At 38.5% G+C, this 25,387-nt stretch overlaps 1 protein-coding gene across 4 annotated transcripts in view; it reads left to right on the forward strand.

Moving 5' to 3' along the window:
- Nucleotides 1-25,387, forward strand: part of STK32B (serine/threonine kinase 32B) — a 174,937-nt gene that overhangs the window by 75,978 nt on the left and 73,572 nt on the right. For all 4 annotated transcript variants that reach the window (XM_042808428.1, XM_042808431.1, XM_042808432.1 and 1 more), the window contains one exon: nt 16,206-16,379. In XM_042808428.1, coding sequence (XP_042664362.1) covers nt 16,206-16,379 — 174 coding nt within the window. The remainder of the gene's footprint in view (nt 1-16,205; nt 16,380-25,387) is intronic.

Genomic DNA, 25,387 nt, shown 5'->3' on the forward strand with positions numbered 1-25,387 from the left:
GACAATAAGATTTGATTATTCATATTCTGAAATTAAATTCTGCCATGACAAAATTATTACTCTTTGGTGGCAGTTACAATAAATAAAGAACAGTGAATCATTAACAGAAGTTCCCAGAATATTTAAACAAAGAGAAAACAGGCAGAAATAGAGTTTGCTATTTTTTTTTTCACATTATGAGATCACAAAATCCTCATTCTTGGGCAGACAGGTCCAAGAAGCATATCCTCTCTGACTGGTATATTTGTGCCAGGTGCTCTGCATGGATGATGATTTTTTTGAGCAGCTTTTCTTCTTTTAGGTTTTACTGATATGATGGTATTAATGTAGAGATAGCAATAGAAAAAGTTTTTTAAAAAAAAAAAACAACCCAAACCACTGGTAAAGTGCTTATGGTTATTTAATTTTGCTTATTCTTATATTTATAACTGTCTTAAAGAGTCTCCATCCTACTTCAGGATCCCTAACCTAAAGGGCTCCTCACTTCCATATCTCCTTGTAGTAAATCTTGCTCTTGTTAGAGAAGAAAATGTCATTTACATAAAATTGAACATTAACCAATAGCTTCCTCATAAGGGGTTGAAGAAGAGAGGCAGAAAATTAGAGAAGTTTTCATTATTTGCCTTTTTCCTGGATTATGAATCATAACATTGTATTTGCAACTTAATACCTCTCCTCTCTTTTTAATGTGAATAGATGAAGGTCTGCTTTCCTGGAGCTAAATGTAAAATCAATTTAGTGATCAGAAGCAAAATATGCACCACATCTAAAGGAAGCAACTCAGCACTTGTAAAACCAGCATAAGTTAGAAATGCTATCTTATGCTTTTGCTCATCAAACAAAAAATGTTCACTGTCAGTCATATTTATCAACCCTTATGTAGCGGTCAAACATTAGATGCGAATGTGATGTGCTGATCATATTAGGAACTTCCCAAAACAGAAGAGACTAGCTCTAGAGGACTTGAGTTCTTCCCAGCTGACTTCAGACATCAGCCTCATCCCCTTGGTCTACCTCTGTAATCAATGGAAAAAAAGAGGGCATCTCTAGAGAGTAGTTAGCACACCTTCAATTGGGACTGTCTGCTTACTACACAGTGATCCTAGAGAAAATACTTTCTAACACAGAGCACATTAATAATGTGCCTGAAAGTAGTCTGGGCAAAACTAGGTCTAAGAAACTCAATTCTAGTAAGTTGTTGACTTCTTGCTCAGTCGGATTTATGAATAATGGTCTAGAAAGAAAACCAAACCCTCTTTATTTCTATGTTTTCCAATGTTTCTCTTAGATTTGGTTTATGGGTGAGAAACAACAGTAAAAGGAAAAGGTGGTTTCATGTATGCTCATGCTGCTTGGGGAATCACTTAAATCACACTGCTATCTTACAGTCCTTGCAGAAGAATTGATTGTAAGCATATTTTTGTAGGGGAAAAGATTAGCTTTAAGTTGAAACTCAAAACAGCTTTCTGTCCTCAGTTAAAACAACACAGAGGCAATAAGCCTGATTTGCTTTGCCCTACATCCTTCACATTACTATTCCAATTTTTGCTTCACCTTTTGGGTCCGTAAAGCTTGCAAAATAACTTGTATGCCAATTAAGAAGGTAATCCTGAAATGAGCTAGCAAAGATTCAACTGAGTGATCAATATTTTGGTCCAACTTGATTAATTTATTTGAACATTTTAGAAATATTCACAATTAAAAAATGGAGTATAATATACTAAGAGGAATGTCTGGTTTCACTGAAAATGTTAGTAGTCATCTACATTTGATTGAAAGCATTATGCTTCAGCACCACGGATTTAAATTAACTGGTTTATTTACAGAAAATAGGAGGTGCTTGTGTGAAACCTTTTGAGTGGTTGGTTTTCCTCACTAGGGATAGTATTGGAGTGGAGGAGATTCTGTGGGAAACTTTCTGAACAGTGTTTGGCTATTTCTAACAAAATCAAAAGAAGATGAACCGTTCATTGCAGTAGCAGGTAGAGGTTTTAGTCTACAGCGAAGTCAAGCAGAGGGAAGGGTGTCATTGGAAATCTGTCCAATTCCAGCGAGACAACTAACTACAGAAGGTGTACAAGGGCAAGGTAAGCTTGACCTGCTTTTTCTAGTTCATGTACAAGGAAAAATGAAGGGTTTTGTGTAGAGGAAAGACTGGTTCATGTCTAAATAAATAAAAAATAAAAGCACTATTTTAAGCCTCTCAACACATGCAGTGCTTCATGCATACAGATACACGTACACAATCACTGCAGTGTCTAAGGTTATATACAGCAAAGATTTATGCCTATTCTTAACTCCAAAATGTCTTCATTTGCTTTTCATTCAGTGAAATTTTTCATGTGTTGAAGATTAAATTTTTTTATGATTGAAGCTTAATGGTGAGTGTTGCAGCTTTGATGTTTCTTTACTTCATAAACCTGAAAAGAAACTTTTATAAAATTGTCTCTAAGACAGAGCAGTGTTTAAAGTTAAAAATAGAGAGGGTTTGGAAATAATTTGTTGTAATTTATAATAAGATCAACTGCCGAACTTCGGATTTCACAAAAGTATGAGTCGAGACCTGCAACAGCCTTTTCCCAATAGCTGCTGTTGCCCAGCAAAACCTTGTTGTTAAATACTATGAAACAGTTACTTGGTCTGGTTGATATTCTTGTTTAGTAATTAGTGTTTATCTCTATTTAGAAATGTTGATAACTTTTTTTTTTTTAATCTTCCACTAATAAAATGTTGTAAATGACAAATAATGAGGTTGTGAGAAATAGGAAAGGGAAACAGGAAATTCTCCATGAGGCAAACATTTGTTTAAACTCTGTTCTTCAACAATTCTTTTATTGTATATAGCTCCAGTTTAGGGAGCCAATCAGATAGCTTCTGTAATGGAAAGGTCACAGAATCACGGAATTCTTTAATTTGGAAGTGACTTCTTGAGTGCATCTAATCCAAACCCCCAGCTCAAGTAGAGTCACCTAAGGCAGGTTGCCCAGCTGGGATTTCAGCATCTCCCCAGATGGAGACTCCACAGCCTCTCTGAACAACCTGTTCCGATGTTTGATAACCCCCACAATGAAGAAGTATTTCCTTGTGTTCAGATGGAATTCATGTGCTTTAATTTGTGCCTGTTGCCTCTTGTCCTGCTATTAGGCACCACCGAGAAGAGTCTTTCTCTCTCTTCTTCTTCATTTCTACCCATTATACACATTGATGAGATCTCCCCTGAGCCTTCTCCAGGATGAACAGTCTCAACTCTCCCAGCTTCTTCTCATTTGAAAAATTCACCAGTCCTTTAATCATCTCTGTGGCCCTGCACTGGACTCTTTCTTGTACTGGGAAGCCAAGAACTAGATGCAGTACCTCAGATGCGGCCTCACCAGTGCTGAGAAGAGAGGAAGGATCACCTCACTTGACCTGCTGGCAACATTCCTCTTACTGCAGCTTAGGATGCTGCTGGCCTGCTTTGCTGCAAGGGCACACTGCTGGCTTTTGGACAACCTGGTGTTCATCAGGAACACAAGATCCTTTTCTGTAAAGCTGCTTTCCAGTCAGTCAGCCCCAGCATGTACTAGTGCATGGGGTTGTTCCTCCTCAGGTGCACACTTCACCTTGTTGAACTTCAGGAGATTCCCCTTCGTAAATCTGTGTTAACTCCTCCCAATTACATTCTTGTCCTTCATGTGTTTGGAAATGATTTCCAGGATTAGTTGCTTCATCATCTTCGTAGGGACTGAGGTGAGGCTGACCAGCCTGTAGTTCCCCATGTCTTCCTTCTTGCCCTTCTTGAGGATGGGAATGACATTTGTTTTTCTCCAGTCTTCAGCCACCTCTCCTGAAAGCCATGAATTTTCAAAGATATTTGGCAGTTGCCTTGAAATTGTATCAGCCAGCTCCCTCAGTGTTCATGGGTGAAAGCCATCAGGCCCCATGGATTCATGTATGTCCAGTTCATTTAATTGCTCCCTAACCTGATAATTCTCTACCTAGGGTTTTTCTCGTTCCAGCTTTTCCTTGCCCTTCACATGCCTTTCCAAACTCAACTCCAAGTCAGCCTTGACTAACCTTACTTCTTCAAGATGAGACAGCGACTCTGTGTTCCTCCTGGTTCACCTGCCTCCACTTCCACTTCTTGTACATTTCTTTTTTTCTGTTTGAGTTCAGCTAGGATCTCCTTACTCACCCACGCTGGCATCCTATGGACTTTCCTTGATTTTCTAATCATCAGGATGGACAATAATTTACAAATATACCAAGATTTGCAAGTTGAAGACTGAACTCTGGACTTGTATCTCAAATTCAGTCCATGTTTTCAGTATATTATTCTCAATGAGCTTTTTCCTTGTCCACATCTTTCCCAAGAACCTATTGTTTTCCCTTGGTGAGCTGTTTCCTGTATTGGTCGTGGGGCACTTTTCTGTGTGAGTAGTTTCCCAGAGTTCTTCACATATGCTTTCTGTTGCTTGCTTTAATTGGATGTGTTTGAGACAAGCAGGGGACAAGAGAGACTAGTTGGAACTATACAAATAATTGCTACTGCTGTGGTGCCACGTGCATATGAAGTGATATAAATTGGCAGTGATAATAACGCCAAATTATAATGAAGAACTTGGCGAACATTTGCCGAGTCACAGAACAACTCCAACACAGCTGAATGGATTTTAGAGACTGCATTCAGATGAGAACATCAGCAAATCCCAAGTGCCTTCTATATATGCTCTTATCCACTCAGCCAGAATAGAGCTCTTGTGTAATTGTGATGTACCTACTATAAAGAAGGCTATACATAGAATGGGATATAGTGAGGACTTTTCTTTAATCCCTTCAACAAAATATATATGAAAGATAAAACAGTTGGAAAAAAAATGATGAAGAATGAAGCTGACTTTGGACTCAGAGAGTAAAACTGAGTGAACTTGGTGAAAGCTGCCGTGCTTTTTGTTATAGATGAACAATTAAAATGAGCTTTGATGACATTGCATTCAAGTCTCCTAAAAATCCTAAACAAATAGACTGAGACATGAGCCTATTTTGCATTCATTTGTAAGTCTTTATCATTGGTCTAATAATATTTGAAAAAACACAGACTTTATCATGAGACTGTGCCATTAAGCCTACAAGTATACAAGTAAATGAGCCAGAAAACTAATTAATTTTCTCCTGAAAAACAAATTATCAGAAGGCACTTTTAGAGATGGACCACTTGGAAAAATGGATCACTTAATATATGGGAATAAAAATGTTGTCAGATTCATAATAATTGCTAGCAGTATGGCTGCATGGTAGTTTTTCTACTTTCAGTCGTTCATAGTGAACCAAAAATAATCCTATTTATCTGAAATTTTCTAGTCCTCAAACAAATGTTTGTGAAGGTTTCAACTGATGTCACTCATTGTCTCAAACGTTACCTCCTGCAGTGGTCTTCCTTGGAATAATTTCATCCAGCCCTTTTCTACAAGATTTGGAGAAGTATCATTGCTCCTGGATTAGAGAGCAGAGCTGGGACGTGACGCTGCCAAGCTGAAGAGGGGAACTAATTGTAGTCTTCCACTACCCAAGGGTGTGGTGGTGTGTCCTGGGTTTGAGTGAGTGATGGGGTTTTTTGGTAGCAGGGGAGGGGGCTATAGGGGTGGCCTCCTGTGAGAAGCTTCTCGAAGCTCCCCCAGCCCCAAGTCAGCTCCACCTCTGCACCAAAACTGAGCCAATCAGTTGCGCCTCTGCCATAATGTATTTAAGAAGGGATGTGGTGACGAGCAGTCAGACTTGTGAGGAGGCGTTACAGCAGCTGCATGAACACCAAGGTCAGTGGAGGAATAGAAAAAGAGAGGAGGGGGGACGTGCCAGGGCAGAGACCCCCCTGTATCCTGTGGTGAGATGGCAGGGTGGCCCCCTCCTGCCACTCATGAAGATCTACAGTGGAGCAGACACTGATTTATGGTCTGTGTTTCACCTGGTTGATCAAGGTGCTGTGCCCGAAGAAGGCTGGGGTCTTGTGGGAGAAGGCAGCCCCGCTGCTGTAATTCAGTGCTGGGAGGATTGCAGCATGCGGGGGTGTCCCACGCCGGAGCAGCTCGGGAAGGGCTGCAGCCATGGGAGGGACTCCAGTTGGAGAAGGTTGGTGTCCCATGCCAGAGCAGTGTAAAGAAACACTGCGGCCTGCGGGAGGGACTCATGTCGGAGAGGGTTTGTGGAGGACTGTCTTCTGTGAGATGGGGACCACGATGGAGCAGGGGGAACAAGTTCCAGAAGCTCACCCCACTGAAGATGGAGGAAGTGGCAGCACTGACTGCACCCCCCCATTCCCTGCCCCTGCGCCACTGGGGGGAGGAGGTAGAGATATCGGGAGCAGAGCTGAGCCGGGGAAGAAGGGAGGAGGGGGGGAAGGTGTTCTCAAGATGTGGCAATGCTTCTCACTGTCCTACTCTGTTAAGTATTGTTAGTGTCTGTAATAACTATATGCTTTTTTTTCCTTCCCCTAACAAGTCTGCCTTTTGCCATAATGACCATAATGGGTGATTTTCCCCTCCCAGTCCTATCTTGAATTCCAAGCCTAGCTTATTTGTCCCTTCTCATCGCTGGGAGGGAAGTGAGGAGTGAGTGGCTGTGTGGTGCTCAGTTGCCCTCTGAGCTCAAACCATTACATGGTGATGACATAAAAATAACAATATCTACAGATGGAGAGAAATTCTTTAAAAAAGAGAGGTATACTGAAAGGATGAGCAACAAGAGTGACATGGTGCAGCAAGAGAAATCCCAACGGTTTATAAGCAAAAAGTCTCTTCAAAACACAATGAGTGGCTGGAACACACTTTTTGGAGATGCTGTGGAATTTCCAACTCTGGAGTTTTTCAAAACTATCCTGGACAAGGTCCTGGGCAACCTGACCTAAGTTTAAAATTAACCCTGTTTTGAGTAGGAAGTTGGACTTGTTGACCCCCAGAGAGCCCTTCCGTCCCAAATTAATCTACACATCTGTCAATATGCAGTGGACAGTACTTAATCACAATGCAAAAGATGTGTGTCTTACACAACTGTGGTCTGTATGCAAACCCTGGTGCTAAACTCTTTACCTCCAGTCTAGAAGAACATAAAAGAGTCTAGACAGTGAGAACTCTTTCTACTTTAGTAGATGACCACCTACATACAGTCATGTGTTCTACCATACTGGAGAAGACACCATGATAAAGGACAAACAAAACATCTACAGTTATTACCATAACCCACACCTCAAATGACCTCATCCTCCATTAGCAAATGTAAAATAGAGGCAGAAAAAAAGAACTTTAGACAAAGCGAAGCATTGGTTGATTAGAGCCAGATGAATGAATACAAGAGAAGCTGCTCTAAAGCAAACCATCTCAAATGATCAGGGCTTAAAAAGAACTTCAACAGTTCAAAACAGCATTGATTGATAAACTGTCATTTGCATATGTAAAAATACATTAATGAGGCTTATTTCATTAGGTGAAAGCGAAGTGCATACTAAAACAACAAATTGTAGTTATTTGGTTTGTATTTTGCTTTTATATTCTTAGTTCATCACCCTTCTCTGTTGCCTGCCTGTTGCATGGCTGCGTAGCTCATGATGAGCTGAGCAGAATGCTGTGGCAGTGCACACAGGAATGATAAGCAGTTGTTTCTCAGATCAGAGGGGGTTTACGGCCTCCCCTCCTCAATCTCCTGGACCAAGAAAAAGATTTTTCCTGCATGTGTGGACTAATACTAAACTGTCTCTAATTGGTAACCTTAGCTAATGAGTTAATACTCATTGGTGTTGGTTATATGAATATATACTATGCTGATAAGTCTGTAATATGTCTCTTACTACCTTTGTTGAGACAGAAATTCTTGGCATCTTTTAGTTTCATTTCAGGCTATTTTTTATTTAGTCTCTTTTCTTAGCTGTCCCATTTGGTCACATCAGAACTAAATAGAATTTGAAAAGGTATTTCGAATAAGCACAAACAACTTAATTCTTTATAGAAGAGTTTTCCTGCTCTCAAAGGTTGTCTTACATAATCCTGAAAGATATTTTTATTTATGTATAAAGAAATAAAGGAAGTAATTGTCCTTTGTTCTTAACAGCATTTGGAGACTCTTGTCTTTCTGAGTTTGGAAAAAACCTATTTCCATTTTTTGCAACAATGGACTTCTATTAAATATTTTGCAAGCACAAACTGCAAATTCCAATAACCAGTGTTTATCCATTTTCCAAAGGATGGAAGAAGTCTATAGAAATGTAAGCAAAACAGACATTATGAAGGAACATTTCCAACATTTCTTCATAATACTTGCATACTTGTATTTATGAAGTTCATAAATCTTAGAGGTTTATCTCTTGAGGCTTGTCTTTGATTGGCAGAACACACAAACTTGACATTACTTTGATTAGCTTGAACATCTCATTTTATGAAATACGTAGCTCAAAGATAAGAATTCGCTATTCCCAGTCACAGTGGGTAAAATAGTTTTCATCATACATTTTCAGCACAGGCAGGTTTGTAACAATTTGATGTATGAATTAACAAAATTGCTATTTTTGGCACTGATACTATACTATAACCCATACCTATGCCAGCCTATACTATACCTATATTATATTCCATCTTACCTATACCTGGGAGTTTTGGACCTGTAATTTTCTTCTCTACCTAGCTGTTCAGTGTACAGTTCTTTGTCAAATTGCAAATGTATTCAAGACTTTAAGCAATATATTCTTTTTTTATACAGCAAGTCTTGGGTGAAGCTATAGCTGCTTAACAATGGGTGAGGAGTATTCTGCAACACAGTTACACAAATTGGACTATTAAAAAACAAAACAAGGCAAGCATATCAAGAAATAGAGACACCAGGATCAGTAATTATGCCCTCTGCTTGCATAAGGGCATTATGACAGAATCTTCTTAATTGCAGGATAATACAGGTTGCCTATAACCTCATAAGTTCATTGGTAATATCTTTGAATTTTAAGTACTGTACGCTATGCTATATTTTAATGTCACACAGGTTTTGTTTTCCTTCAGCAAACAAATATTTCTATATGGTATTATCTATAGTATGTGAATGTTACTAATTTTGTTAGCTTTTAAAGTGCTTTCTTACCAATTCCAAGCACAAAATTCCTTAGATTTAGAGGCTAAAGTAGTGAATTTTTACTAAATTTGTAATTGCTTTTTTACTATCTATTCAAGCTGTTTATATTTGTCTGCTACCTAATGCATATTGCTTGTCATGCGTTACATACAGACTACAAATTTCCCTCTTCCCTCTTTTTTTTTTTTTTTTTTTTGTTCAGTTGTTTGCTTCTTTCAGGTAAATAGATGTAGTAAGACTGCACTATACTGTATGTTTCATTTTATAAAGGAAAGATAAAATACTGATTTTCTATTTCAGCAAAATATAAACCCCTTCGTATATAATCTCTGCTTGTACAGACTACAAGCCAATTAGATATCGGATCCTAGTTATTTGGAATATTAATCTTAATAAATATTATTATATTATTGTCACTTATGTACATGGTGACTTCTTTATGCTATGTGTCATGCAGAGAGTACAGAAGAGTTTTCTTTGTCCCCAAAAGCTTCGAGGACAAGCAGAAGAACTGGGAAAGCTCCTGGAGCAGTGCTTGCGTGGAAGGGTGAGAGGGCAGCACATCTGGCCAGCCACATCCCCATTTCAGCCTGCCTCACCTGCAGCTGCATTTGCTGTGCCTTGTCTAGTCTTCTGAGTGTGCTGCCCTGACCATTTCACCTCATATTTCCTAGAGAGATTCTACTAGAATTTGCCATTGTTCTCTATCCAGAGGCAGTTTTGATGCATTCTTATTTTGTGCAAGCCTTAAGAGCTCTGCAGAAACCACTATTGTCTCAGTCTGCTCATGACATTCACTGGGCATCTTTATTATGCAAATACAGCTGCAGCATTGATTTCCTCTGTTTAGCAATGTAGCAAGATGACTCTGTCAAATTAGGAGTCATGTAGAACTATACATAATGTCAAAACAAAGCCAGTAACTATTTTGATGGTAAAAAATTGTTTTATATATGTGAAAACCAAGCAGAATCATCTGTGGTAACTTGATGATTCACACTGGTTTTCCAGCAGAAAGCAGGTTGTCATTCAGGAGCTTGTCCTTAAGTAAAAATCCCAATTTTCAGCTTTGCTGTACTTTATGAAAAGGGTTCCCCAAACTTTAGGATCCACAGCTTACTGGCATATTTTTCTAGGAGATTGATATAGCATTGGCAGTCTACTGCTTCTGGAAATTTTGTTGTGGGATAAAGATTCTAGGAGATCTGGAGATCCCTGGAAACATCAGAGCTTCAAGCCCTTAGGGCCTGGTTTGGGTTAAGGGCTCCGGCATTTGAATTCCTTTGTGAAGTTTAAAGTCTGCTCTTAAACAATCTTTCCTACAGAGAGGAAATTCCCATTGACAAACTGGGTTAGTGGTAATTTGAGTAATTCAAACCTTGTCTGAACACTCAAGACCAGCACCAGTGAAGCTGGAAGTGGAGCTGGTACATTCATGCACCTCTCAGGGGTGTTCAGGAAGCCAGACTAGACTAACCAGACCAGCCTCATACTTTGCCAGAGGTAATAAATTCTGCTTTCACAAAGGGGGCAATGCTGAGGTGCCACAACTAACCTTGTGTCTGGGTGAGATGGTTTCTTTAGACATAGATCAGACATCTCCATGAAATTGCAGTAAGCATTTCAGATGCAGCCACAGGATTTGTCTGAAGGAGACCAATCTGACCAGTTCATGAAGGTCAAACCATTACCCACCTGTTTTCTCTTGGACAAGCAAGAGAGAGTTTGGAAGGTTCCTCAAGGCTTTGTTAATCCAGGCCAATGTTGAGCAGCTCTGCAACAGGAATTGAGAAGAGCTCACAGGGGGAACCCGCAAGCCACTGAAACACAGGGCCAGTTCTTCCCAAACCCTTGGCATTCCTGTTTTGACTGTAAAGTTAGGAACCAAGGCACTGTTACAGCTCTCTGCTTTGCACTGTTTTGGGACAACTACATCTACACTGGAAAAATCTACAGTCATTTGGGAATTCATGTAACTAAAGAAATTAGCTCCTCTTAATGCTACCAGGGGAAAACTAGAAAGTGATCCTTCTTTAAATTTGTAATTAGGAGCTACCAAGACTTAATAATTTACCATATTCAGTACAGAGCAGAGGTGTTATCTGAATGTCTGAACTGTGCATATCCTGCTTTAACTGATTACCTCAGATTTATGAAGTTTGGTTTCAGCTTAATGATGACATTTTTGTAATGTGTTTTTACTGTTAAAGTCATATATAGAATATCCATCATGGTGTCCTTTTCACCAGGTAATACATATGAAACAAGAACTCTGGATACTGGATGCCTCATCTGGCAGGATTTCAATAAAAAGTTACCCTAGCTAACTAAGATGAAGAAATGCAGAGGGAAAAAATGATCTTAATAATTCATCTGTAACTAATTTTGTGAAGAGACAGTGATACGAATAATAAATATAAATATGATATAAATACAAAAAATAGATATTATTAAAACAAATATACAAATATAAATATGGAAACAGATATAACTTATTTAGAAAGTACTTTCTTTAAATTTGTTCCCATGGAGGAGTTTATTCAATGGTAGTTTATCTTCTAGTCTGAAGATAATAAAAAATCCAATTTACTGTTTCTAGGGCCATTATTATTTTATCTTAATTTGGATAAAGCTGATTTTAATGTATTAAAACTTTTCTTCAAGCAAGAGAAAGCAGAGACTAGCTTTGTAATTAGAACAGTTTTCCTATGACTGGTTCGTGAAACTAAAAAAAAAAAGAAAACAAAAAAAGAAACAAACAAAAAATTTACTCCAAGTCATTTATTCTTTCATTTCAAGGAGGATTAAAATTTTGTCTTTACAGTAACTTAGTAATGTATTATTAATATTCAATATCAGTCATAATGCTATAATTCATTCAGTAGGTATTTCTCAGTTACCTGGTTAACATAAAAATCCCAAACAACCTCTGATTTTACTTCAAAAAACAATCAACTCTTTTGTATGTAATTTGTGTTTGAGCAGATAAGAAGCTTACAAAAGTAAAATTACAGTGCTTACTCAAAAAACTAATCTCCACTGGGCTAATTTGCCACCAGCCCCTCCCCAACCTGCAGCTATATTTTCAAAGATTAATTTTTCCCATAGCAAATAATTCACTTGCTGTCAATTTCAATTTTTAGACCACTAAATCAAATCCACTTATTTCTTGAAATACTGAAAACCCAAGAAGTTAAAAGGCAATACTTCATGCGTTGTGTAAAGAAAGAATACTGTATTTGTGTAAGGGAGAGAGACAGAGGACTACACTGCTTGTGGCCATGATAAACCAAACCCGTCAGGAGCTGGTACACCAGTTCCTGTGAGTTCTTAACACAGAGCAGGAGCAACATCATTCAGTACCCAGCTGCACAATAAGGACCTGGAGCAAATCCTCCTCTGCTTTCAGTATCTTGGAAATGTGTAGCTGAAGGAGCTACCTAGTGGAGTGGCCATCAGCTCCAGGGACCTTCTGCTGTTTGCTGTATCCAAGCTCTCCTCTAGGTCATAGACACATAATTTCACTGGGATGAACTCATTTACCCTCCAGAAATGTTCTTGGAATGGTCTTGCAGCACCTTTAATCACACTGTGGTCTGATCCAGAAATTCCATCCATGCAGGTGTGACTCAACTGGATTGACTGTGCAGGGAAACTGCCATTATCCATGGCTATGTACATATGATTAGAATAATGATGTGTGTCAGGTGCAATATAATTTAGAGTGGGTGAAAAAGTCTAATGATATACTGAACATATCCATCCAGAGTATCTGTTCTTTCAAACTGGGCCTATACAGCTTATATCTTAACTATACTGGAATATATAATGCTTCTGACAGGATCATCAGAGTTACCATATATATATCAGTACAAATGAAAGAAAAACCTGGCTCCAAGTGAAAGAGGAGAACATTGGAGAGGATATACAGAGCTCCTCAAGATCTGTGTCAGTGTGAATCATTCTAGCCTCAACATCTAAATAAAACTGGCCTGTGTTCCATTCACAGGTCATGACAGATCATAGGATGCCAGGTTGGAAGGGACCTCAAGGATCATCTGGTCCAACCTTTCTTGGCAAAAGCATCATCTAGACAAGATGGTCCAGCGCTCTGTCCATCCAAATCTTAAAAGTGTCTGATGCAGGAAGGCTATTAAGTGCAAACATTAGCCATATTTCTGGATCTCTTCAAGTTTGGTTTGTTTTTGTTTTGGTTTGGTTTTTTTTTTTTTTTCCTGTTTGGGTTCAAAACACTTTGTTCTAGAGGTACTGTCACCTCTGAAAGCCTTGTAGCTCTGTTTGTAGTGAATGTACTTACCTTAATATGTTTACCTGAGAGGCAAGGTGTAGTAGCAGGAGACCAATCATTCACTAACAAGCCTGACAGGTCCCTGGAGAAAACCCACCTCTCGTCATCACCATCTGAATTCCCAGAGATGCCAAACAGTCTCTGAGAATCCCGGAGCAGTGAATGAGTGGACGTTGGCTGAATCCTCAAGGAAAGCTTTATATATCTCCATATATAGTGTTCTTTGCTCCTCCCTGAGCATCTGCTCTCTGGTGACTCCCACGTTGGTTAGATGTCTAGTCTGACCTAGTGTGGTTCTCTTGCATTTTTATGGAGTGTGAGCAGAATCAACATGCAACCGTCTGCACCTGACTGTAGTCATGCTCTTCTATGCAGAATTATTTCCTGACATAATGAAATGGCATAGAGTACCAGTTCTTTCCAGTTCAACTTTTTGATCTCTCTGTTAAATCATTAACAATTCACAGATGCACCAAAAGCTTGACTGAGAGATGACAAAGGACTACCACACCCCACTCACAAGCACAGGAAAACAGAGTGCATAAGCAGAAACATGTTTGGAGTGAAAACCCAGCTCCATCAAGTGTTAGCATTCACCTGGATGTGGACAAGATTTCACATTTATTTCCAGATTGTTCTGATGGCTCTTTTATCTAGACTAAATATTAATGTGTACACTTTGAAACACACTCATCATTTTGCCAGAAATGGGAATAGCCATTGAATTTAAAAGCAAGTTCACAACAGTCACTTTTACCCTGCCTTCACCCTCTGCCTCATGGTAGCTGAGTCACTGAAGGAATTACTCAGGACATTTTCCTTCTCAATACCAGAGTTGTATCAGAAGCATTTTTACTGATATGTAATCATACGATTCTAGACATCACAAGAGCTCTTTAGTCCCAGACTAGACACAGTATTTCAATTATACATTTAAGTAGAGTTTTGAATTTTTAACTTCTCTTTTTGAACTTTATATATATATATATATATATATATATATATATATATATATATAAACCAGACAAAATCTACACTTTACTCAAACAGTATCTGAAGGGAAAAAATAACATCTCTCATTACATCTGCTCAATGCTAAAACTAATTCATTTAAAATAACAGCAGTGTCAAAAAAGAAAATATCTTAAACATAACCACATATTTAAGCTTATTTTTGCAATTGTTCCAGGCTCAGTAATGTGCAACAATCAGAGTAATTTGAATGTAATTGAAGCTTTTTTTTTTTTTTTTAAATGTGTGTGTTATGAAATCTGAGACTCTCGAGGTGAGCAGAAACCATGTGCCACCTACTTTACTACTTTACTAAGTCAGAGATTTGACTTATTGAGAAGTAAACTTAATGAAAATAAAATGGCTTTCCCCTCCTGACATTTGGCAGGCATACAGAAATGCAACAGAAGAGCAGAGTACCTAGAGATACTCACTTCTCAGAACTGTGTTCAGAAAGACTCAAAAGCATTTAAATTCAAAAATGAACCATCTGTGACAACCCCTAAACAGTGCCGCATTTCGGAAAGTGCAAGCCTGGGAATGAAAGTGAAACCACATAACTGTCAATTAAAATAATCTAATATAGACTTTTCTGCCTTTTGGGGGAGGGTGGGCACAGATTTTCTGGAATCCCACTCTTTTTCATTTCCTTAGCATATATTTTACAGTTCGGGAGAACAGAATCACATCTGTAGCCAACAAATATTACACATCTAATGGGAAAAAAGGCAATGGAAGAGGCACTATCATTGTGGATCACCTCTCAGCAGTTCACATCCACAACTGGTATAAGCTAATATAACTTCACATCAAAATGAATTTTAAACTAATTTCTAAGAGAAGAGTGACTTTATATTAGAAAGAAGGTATTTACCATTCCCCATTTGGGAAATCTAAAATACTGTATCTCAGACAGTTGCATTAAGAAATGAAAACCAGAGAGCTTCTGTCAGTTCGCTCAGATCAGAAATAAACAGAGCAATGGCAACATAGCCAAGTTAAGTAGAAACACATGGAAATTCCTGCTTGTCGAAGCACACTATATACACTATACACTGGCTGGCTACACCTTTGGATTTACAGGATTTAAATCAGATCGGAATTTGGTCCTCAGAGTATTCAACAGGCAGTTCTGGGAAAGGGTCCAGAAGAATTCAGTCAGTAACCATGAAGACTCTGTCAGTTTATAAGATATAAGTTGCAGACTGAAAAAATATGTATTATAAGGAAGTAAAATTACAGTTTTATTTCTTACTGAATTTGGAGCTACACTGCAAGCTATAGAAAATACTCAGCTAATAGAATATTGCGTGTATTTATTGAATCTGGAAAATACCCCTGGGAGAGCAGATCTTGATCCTGCCAGGATACTTTTCATAGGCACTGAGTTACAGTTGTACGTGTGTCAATACCATGTGTGTTTCAGGGCCTTCCATTTTATTGCTGCTCTTTATTACACCATTTTGTCAACTGAATGAGTACATGGTTAATTAAAAATGTAAAAGCCTGAAAGGTATTTTAAATGCTATTTTACCAACATTCAGGTCTTAATCGATGGTTAAAATAAGATAGTAGTACAGCAGCAGTTCAAGCTCTGCTTGCCTTGACTATGCAGAAAGTCCCACCACAATCAAAATCTGGTTGCAGGATGAGACCGCAGCAGTGAGAAATCAGTGTATGCCTTTTGAGCAAATCATGGACTTATTTACCATGAACAGGTCAACTTACTGAGAGCTGCTCCAGGGCATGGCTCTGGTTGCATCAGTGGCCCTGAGATTTCAGCTGTAACTCTTTCTTTCAGGTATTCCTTTCAAGATGAAGAAGATATGTTCATGGTGGTTGATCTCTTACTCGGAGGCGATCTGCGTTACCATTTGCAGCAGAACGTCCACTTTAATGAAGGAACTGTTAAGCTGTACATTTGTGAGCTGGCGCTTTCCTTGGATTATTTGCAGAGGTATCACATCATTCACAGGTGAGTGAATTTCATTTGAAGGACAGGCTGCTTGCTTTTGGACTTTTATCACATATCTGATTACACGGCTCTGTTTATTCAAAACCTCTGAAAAGTTTTAATTGTTATCCAAGGGTGGAACATGGCTCTGAAGAGGTTTTTTAAGTGTTTTCTTTCTGCCCTCAGAGATTCAGTAGCCCCATAACCTTGTCATACTACCCTTTTCTTGTTCTGATCTCATACTATGGTGTATGCTTTTTGTTATGGTCTTTAAACACTAAATACAACCCACAACAGCATCCTGGCTGCTTTTAGTTTATTTTTAGTTCTCCAGTGCCCCAGTGTTCCTGAACACACAAATCCAGTACAACAGCTTCACACAACAACATCAGGGAAAGGTCACAAAACCAAAGGCAGAGAATAAAGAATAATTTGTTTACTTGCAGAATCTGCATGAAGGTCAGAAGGAAAAGAGGTGGGGAAATAAGGGAAATAGTAGAAATAAATTGGAACAGTGATAGATGGTGCATCCTTTTTGCACTCCTTAGATTACAACAGCCTATTATTTTTACTGCCTTACAGCTGGCAATCATAGTATTCATGTCAAAAATATGTGCCAAGCACCAGGATGTTTGTTTTCCTTAAACAATTTGGCATTTAACTGAAGCAGCAGGATAACTTTTCTTTTTATGTTAACACAGCAACTGTGAAATTATAAAATTATGGGCTTGAGCCTCTATTTTACTCTTTTTAGGCTAAATTCAGGATATTCCTTCCTGATTTAAAGTAGTTTGAATCCAAAAAAATAATTAGTTTTGGGTGTTACTGAAGCTGCATATGAGTTTCAGAGACCAAGATCTTCTAGTGTCCAGTATAAACAAATTCCTCCAAGTATATTAATTGACAGTTTTCATTCTATCCACCTACCAGATCTGCCTCATAATTTTGAAAGAGCCAATAAAAAGTGCGATCTGATTTTCTGAAGAGGGCAGGTCCATATGAAATCTCTCTGATCTGAGGTACAGTGGTAGATGGGTATTCTGTGTTATTGAAACTCTGCAAGAAAATATTGAAGTAAACATTGTAACAGTTGTTTTGATTGCAATTAAAATGCCCACAAATGTTGCAAGAAATTTCTGAAATTTTGTATCTTTAGCACACTGTTATTATTTTAGTACATTTCCATGTAATTTGCATACATTTTCCATTCTGCGTGAATATTTTAAAAGTGGAGCTCAGAATTTCAGCTGACCTTTGTTTCTATGCCTTAAGGAATGTTCTTGGTGAAAAACAAATTGATGAGTGTTTTTCTCACCCTTGTTTTAATGACGAGATGTTTTATGCAAATAGGCTGCCAAAACATTCATGAGACAATCAAGTTCATAATCAAAACTTGTATTTTGCTACAAGCCTGTGACTTAAAACTGTTTTAGAGAAAAGCCTGTGAAAGGTGGCAGATGTCTTGAGAGAATGAAGAACTGGATTGAAGTCATTGTGATTGTTTACAGTTTTTTGTGATGGTGTATGCATTGCCGTGATCCAACCATGAAATTGGGCAAGTCACTTTATTCTCCTCTGTTTTACTTAATCATGACTAGTAATCAATTGATTTTACTTAATTTTTTCTTTTGTACTGATTGTAGCAAAGAGTAACATCACTGGCTTTAACACTGGTTTGTAGGCAAGGGGGTCTGGAGCTGGTTGTTGATTCCATTTGGGGGCAAGTGCTGGAGTTTGTTTGTCACTTCAGCTGCCATAAATCTCTGCAGCATGGCTAACATCAAGAGTGCAATGCTGGTATAAATTGGCTCAGGAGCTGAGCCAGCAGTGATGCACAGTGAAGAGACGTGTAGCAATTACTTTATTGTTGCAAACACACCTCCTTGGTCAGAGATGAAACCAGTGAGCTGGTTGGTGTTTATACTTCATGGTAGCAGACATCAGCAATATCATTGTGACCGAGTCCTTCCAGTCAGCATTCACACACTAACCTACAAAATGGTATTAGATCTTTTACTTTTAAATGAGTGCTTTGGCAGCAAAAGGTGAAAAAAAAAAAAAAAAAAAGAGGTTAGTGAGTCACAGAGCAATTGAGAGAGCCCCCTACTAAATTTTGTCTGGGCTACAGAGAAAGAACGGTTGAATGATTCATCAGACTGGGTAGGTGGATTTTCAAGATGCAGTATTAAAAAGAGCTGAATATATGGTGTATGAGTCAGGAGCTTAACTCCTCCTCAATATTTACAGATGTGTATGAAATGTGTTCAGGTTTCCATTACTATTGCATCCGGCAACATGACAGAATGTTTTATTCGAGATTAACCTGCAGCCCCAGGAGTTTTCTATAAAAGGAAATGGTAATGGAGAGGACAGGAATTATCAAGCATGAATGAATGGATGTAGAAGTGTCCAGAGCCGTGCTATACCAGTTCCCCTTGGAGATGCCTTGCAATGCCTCTGCATTTGCTGATGTGATTAGCATTGTGTACTTTGAATGTGGCAATCATTTCACCAATAGAAGCATTGTTTCTGCAGGGACAACTTTAACCACAAATAGTGTAAAAACTACTACTGGTCTGGTAAGTTTATGAAACTTGTAATTTTTATTAATCACATCTATGTATATAAATCCATATTTGTCATGCACAATTCTGCAATAGTGATTTTATTTATTATGGCACAATAATGAATGCTGCACTGTGTGTCTCACTTGCAGCTCTATTGTAAATGTTTGCATTTTCTTAGATGTTCAGCCAGAATTGTAAACACTTTAAAAACAAAAGCTCTAAGTTTCAAACTATGACCTTAAGACTATTCTGAGCAAATTTTTCCCTTAACTCACACAACAGCTAACTTAATATTGAGATATCTCTAAATTTTTGGTCACGAGTAATGGCTACATCACAAACCCTTATTCCCCCACAGTTCTGCTGTAACAATATTTTATCTACATTTCTTAAATGTAAATGTAATTATTTAAAAGCTGGATGAGTGGTTTTTATCATAGACCTTTGGATTCAGTACACAGAGAAAGGCTTCTGACAATTCACATGGTCTTATTCATTCTTAAATGTTGGATCAAATCTGGCGTTCTGCATTACCAGACATCAAGTTGCAAGATGGTATGACTAAACACATTCTTTCCAGCACTGCTTGTATAAACCAGTGAATAATGTGTTGGACAAAAGTTTCCCATCAAAGGGTGAATAAACTTATTTCAGCCATGAGTAACTCAGCCTCCTTTCATAAATGTTGCTGTTCATACATTTCAATAAAACCACCTGCTTCCTCACCAAAGTAGGCTGCCCATTTTCATTCAGTTAGTTCTTCCAGCAGTAGCCCCAGTGTTGTCTCTCCCAGGATGCTCCTGCAGCTCGAGCCTTGGCTCAGAGCAGCGCTGGCCCGGCGGTGCTGCGGCTGCTGCCCAAGTAACACGTTTGTGCTGATAAAATGACATTTTCTCTTTCTGTGGGGGCAACTGTTAACTGCATTGCCCTTACAACTTTTCATCATCATTTGGCTCCGTCAGTTTTCATCTGCTCAGAAAGCAGGCTGGATATGGCAGATGTCTGGAAAGGAAATTGCAGTAACTTTCCAGCATGATTTTAGGATACTGGACTAGCTGTCTGATCTGCATGCCCGGGGCTTTCTTGTTTCAGTGGGGTTTTATAATACAAAACCATTTGTGTGTGTATGTGTACATATATAAGCATGCATCTACATTTTTGGTTGACACACCGTATGACAGGAATCAGTCCGGTTTGGAGAGTCTGTGCTGTGTGGCTACTGTGATCACCACTCCATCTTCCATTCCTGCAAGTTCTGCTTCCAATGGAGAGTAGCACCAGGAGCTATTCCAGCTCTGAACAGCTACTCAGCAGCAGTGCACGGTGGGCAAAAGCTAACAGAAAATGGTGACAAATCAAGCATTACATTTTCCTCTGCCAGCTGATTCACTGCAGAGTAAGGGTCCCTTGTTGCTACCAGCTAGACAAGATGTACTCATCATTCAGCACTGCTCAGCTGGGCTATGGTGTAGGAGATGCCTGTTTGTTCATTACCATTGAGCCTTTCAAGGTGTCCAGCAGTCTAGTGAAATATGTCTAAATGATTAGACTCTTCTTTAAAATAGGCCTTCCCAGTCTCACTTGTGACACCATACACCAAACGAACAAACTCTAATTTAAAATGTTTCCTTCCTAGCACTGTTCATTTAGTATGTAAGCAGTAAATAGGTTTGGAAACTATTTGAAAATGGAGAATTTGCCCTTTGTTGTTTTTCACAGATGTCATAGACAGAATAGTGCCAACCTGAGATTTACCAGGACATATTAAAAGGACACATTTCCTTATGGATTTCAGCTCATATTAGTAGTGTTTTTCTTGCTTGAAAGCATGTGCGGATGAAGAATAAAATGTAGTAGTGTCTGAAGTAGATGAAACGGGAAAAAATAACAACTGTATGACTAGTGTTCATAAGAACTACCAATGAACATAACAGGTCAAGCGGCCTGTCCATTGAATTTTCTTAATTTGTCTTCCCATGTCTCTTCCATGTTACTGTATTATGTTCTTTAAACATGTTCAAGCCCACATTATTTCCAAGGACAAATTGCAAGAACTGAGCAATGAGTTATGTAAAATAAGCAAAATAGAAAACATATCAGACCAACCAAAGAAGAAACACCAAGCAAACAACAAAGCACAGAAAACCTGCTGAATGCTTATGAACCAGCACTGATCAAAAAGAAAGTGATTCACAAATTCTAGGCACAAAAAGGTATTTAAATCTCAGTCATGTCCTTAAAAAAAGAAGTAGATATCACAAGATATGAATATGCAGAGAACAAGTATTTCAATTTCTGAATGGAGTTCTCTACCTACAAGAACAAATTAATTTTACTTCTGTGTGGCAACAGTAAAAGAAAAAGTTATTTGATATACCAGATGACATACTGCAAATAAATGAAGTTGGTTTGGAAACACAGTGAGATTTCAATATCCAGAGACTAGATTACAAATGAAGTAAAACTGCCTGTGTTGGTGAAGAGACACAGAGAACACTCTGAGATGTGTGTTGCCCCATCAGGTGCTCTAGTCCTGCCACTGGCACTGATATCATCGTTTACTGTGGGCATAGTTCTAGCTCCCTTCATCACTCAGGTGAAACACCAGAAGACCAACACCATACCCTCACGCCTTTCATACCCCATCGCTGAGGGTTCCTCATCGCAGTCAGCATGGGATTGCTTGGTTCCTTGCAATTTTCAACTGAGTAGATGAAGTTGCCCCTTGGCCCTTTCTTTCATCCTCCTCATTATTGCAAAGTTGTAAGAATGTACTTATATGAAATACTTTGTTTAGCCAAAGAAAAGTCATCTCACTAGCCCTACATCATTTAAAATTTAGGTGTTCAGTCAATGTCAAGAGAGAGAAGATCTGAACTGTAGCCTGAGCTTGGCCAACTATCCAGCATTAGGTGACAAACTTCCAGTGGCCAAAGATGACCTAAATCAAGCCCATCCTAAGTGTTTGTTTGTGCTAGATGCAAGTGTTCTTCGTTAAAAAAATAATTTCTGTGATTGTAGTTAATTTTCTTATTGCTTGCTTCTCTGTTTAAAAACACTCAGACAAATGTGGATATGATCTAGACATAGAGGAGTGTGTGACACGCATCTAGAAGAAAAAGTTATGTCTTACTATTTCTTCTATAACATAACTAGAAAGAATTTCAAACAAATGTATTTGAATTGTAATTTTTACACAGATTTAAAGGTTTTCCTGAATCCTCCCTCCCCTCACTGTCGTTTAGCTGCAACCAACAAAATAAACATGAAAAATCTTAGTGTTTTTTTTCTAAAACTCTAAAATTACAATACCATCACAAAGGATTGTGGATTTATATGCGTCTGATCTGCTCCTACTAGTTGTAGCTCCATACTCCTCACTACCAGAAAACACAACTCTCTTGGAGCAGGATAACACATTTTCATAGGAGGAATCAGCATTTCATGCTGTTCACAGAGAAGTACACATGAACAGGAGACAGCATAGAGAAACTGACACTCAAGCAAATTCAGTCTCTCTGTCATGTCAGGAGGTACAAATGTTTCTGAAAATGGGCAACAAAAAGCTACTAGGGAATTACCTTGCCACAGAGCTTGCTGCTGCAGTGAGTGTCACAGCCAGCATCGTGGAGGTGCCAGCAGGGCCACTGATGCCTGAGCTCAGCACAGTCCTTTCTGTGGGGTGTGTTCAAAGGGAACATATAAAGTCCATGTAGAAATTATACACCATTTTGCCAGTTCCATGCTCTGTATTTCCAGTCACTGCTGCAGGGAGCATAATGTTGGCTTGGCTTTTTCATCTATGTCTGTCTTCCAGAGGGCTTTCTTAAAGGCCATCTTTACTTTTGTTCTGGGGTTATAATGGCTTTCTAATGAATTGCTTCTAGTTCCTGCAGGGCATCCCCCACCCCCCACCACCTAAATGAGATGCTGTCATTTGTCTGTGTTACTGTTTTCCCTCTTTCTGGTTTTCATTAATAATCCCCTTATATTAACCTACCTTTTAGGAATGGAAGTCTTATCCAAGCCGTCTTCAGGTCACATGATATGTACTGAAATACAATTTATCACCCTATTGATGGATAATGAAATTAAATGATTTCCTTCCTTTCCCCACTCCTCAATATTAAAATTTTGATCATGAATCATTTTCATAGATTCAGACACTGAAACAGAAGATGCTGACAGAATTGAAGCACAGCTCTATAGTCAAGATTATATCAGGTCTCCATTCACAAATTTGATCTGGTTTATTCTAGTTTTCTGCTTTAGTATATTGTTAGTTTCTTTGTGGCCAATGCAGCATGGGTGTTATCAGAGACATCTTTCACAGAAATCCGAGACAAATTTCTTGGTGTTGCTTTAAAGCTTCAAGTGATTTTAGTATAGGCATCCACTCCCAACTTATGTATACTAGCAAAGATGACCATATTAATAGAATGTTGATATTGTAATTCTAAATATAATAATCAAGAGTATTAATAATCACATTTAAATAATTTTAAATAAGTAATCAAAGTGATTAGGCATTCCTAGAGAGGCATAAGAGTATCCACAGTATTAATTGCCTGCCTCATATGGCACTGCTTGGTTTACCCTGGTTTTGTGCCCCTCCACACCCCACCTGCTGCCCCAACCTTTCTGTGCCAACTGGGAGGGGAGGAGAGGCTTAAAGAAATCTCCTCTCACCAGCAAGATCAAATTATCAATAAAGTGAAATTTTAATTAACAGGGGAAAGAACAAAATCCAACCCCCTCTGATACAATATTGATCATTTTTTTCCAAAGCTTTGGTGTTAATGTCATATTAAATGTATTCTGATATGTTTGCATCTTGGAAAATCACAACATCATGACTGTACGCAGGCATATTCTCTCCACTTAAGTGGCAAATTTGCATGCAATGTGCTTGAGTCATTGAAGAAAAATTAAACCTTTGATTAAAGTATGCAGATGGAGAAAGGGAATATGGAAAAAGACTGTAAACTTTAGGCTAATCAAAGTGTAAACCAATAGCAGCATATGGATAATTGTTTCTTTCTCCTGTTTTTGTTTTAGTGGTTGCAACATTTTTTCAGATTGGATGAGCAATACATACATGTAGTATTCTATCGCTCCCTTGTAGATTTCCTTACAATGTAATTTTCTTTTTTTTATATATATGGCAAAATAATAAAGATATAGGGCAAAATATGCACATTTACATTACTTCCTCATGGGTGTAATAGTCTTTTATATCTCATGAATTGAGTAGATTGTCTATGGTGTGGCAGAAGTCATTTCACTAAAGGATATTGCAATTTAAGCATCCTTCCTGCCTTAGAAATGCTTTCACCAGCTTTCAGTACAGCTTTGATATTTCAGGTGAGATGTGGTCTGCTTTGTACAGTTTTTGATTTAGCAGATGTATGGAGGGACCAGAAGGAGTGGGAGATGTAATACTGATCATCTGACAGAGTTTCATATTTCAAAACAAATCATCTGGTGGGCAGGGACCATAATTAAGATACAGATTGCCATGAGATTTGTTCTGCTGAAGTTGCCTTCTTAATTATTTTCTCTTGCATTTATTCTCTATATCCTTTTGGGGGATTTCCCCAGGGCATTCTCTCGAGGTTATTTTCAAACATTTCTATAGCCTCTGTGAAATTCTGTCCCAACCCGCCTTGGATGGGTTTTACAGAGGAGAAAGCACAGCAGCTCAAAGCTTTGATGCTGTATGACAGGGTGTCCCAGTGATGAGCTTCTGCTTCTCCCAACACGTGCCTGCACAGCTTAGACTCATCCCTGGGGCAATTTCCTACTGACCCAGTGGGGATAATTGCACTTTCCCACTGCAGAGATGACAAGGCAAGCCTGCAGTTCAGCAGTTGCAATGCTCTTGCACATGCAGAACTGCTGTCACCAGGGAAAGACTTTGAAATAAGGTGCCAAACTGAGACCTTGCAAGGTGAGAGCAGAATTTGGTAGGTGGTGCACTTTCAAAGAATCAAAAATTATTAAACTATGTTCTGGTGAATTTGGTCATTCTTTACACTGATGATCAAAATCATCTTTACAGTCAGACTAAGAAGAATGAGAAATAACCTCTGTCCAGTGGCTACCAGTTTTTATTCAGTCATTTATCTGTTCATCTTGTGATACCCATGAAGCTTTGGCGGTATTCTGAATGCAGAGGAGTTGTTTTCTAGCCTAATGATGAAAACAACGCAAGGCTAAAGCTTCTTTTTTTTTTTTTTTTTTTCCTTTCACAGTGACTATTCTGTGTCTAATCATGTTATAGGCTCATGGTTTATTTCAGTGATATTCTTATTGCACATTTCACACATTTGTTTTAGATTTTGTGGTTTAATTATGCGCACAGCTAATTTAGAAGGTAAATACAAGTTTCTTATAATAAAACTGTGGGCCCTCTTTCTATATACAGATGCTGTCTTTACTGTGCTGTCAGGTTTAGTTTAG

Source organism: Tyto alba, unplaced genomic scaffold (genome assembly GCF_018691265.1).
Source record: "Tyto alba isolate M040663 unplaced genomic scaffold, T.alba_DEE_v4.0 Super-Scaffold_6, whole genome shotgun sequence".
NCBI lineage: Eukaryota > Metazoa > Chordata > Aves > Strigiformes > Tytonidae > Tyto > Tyto alba.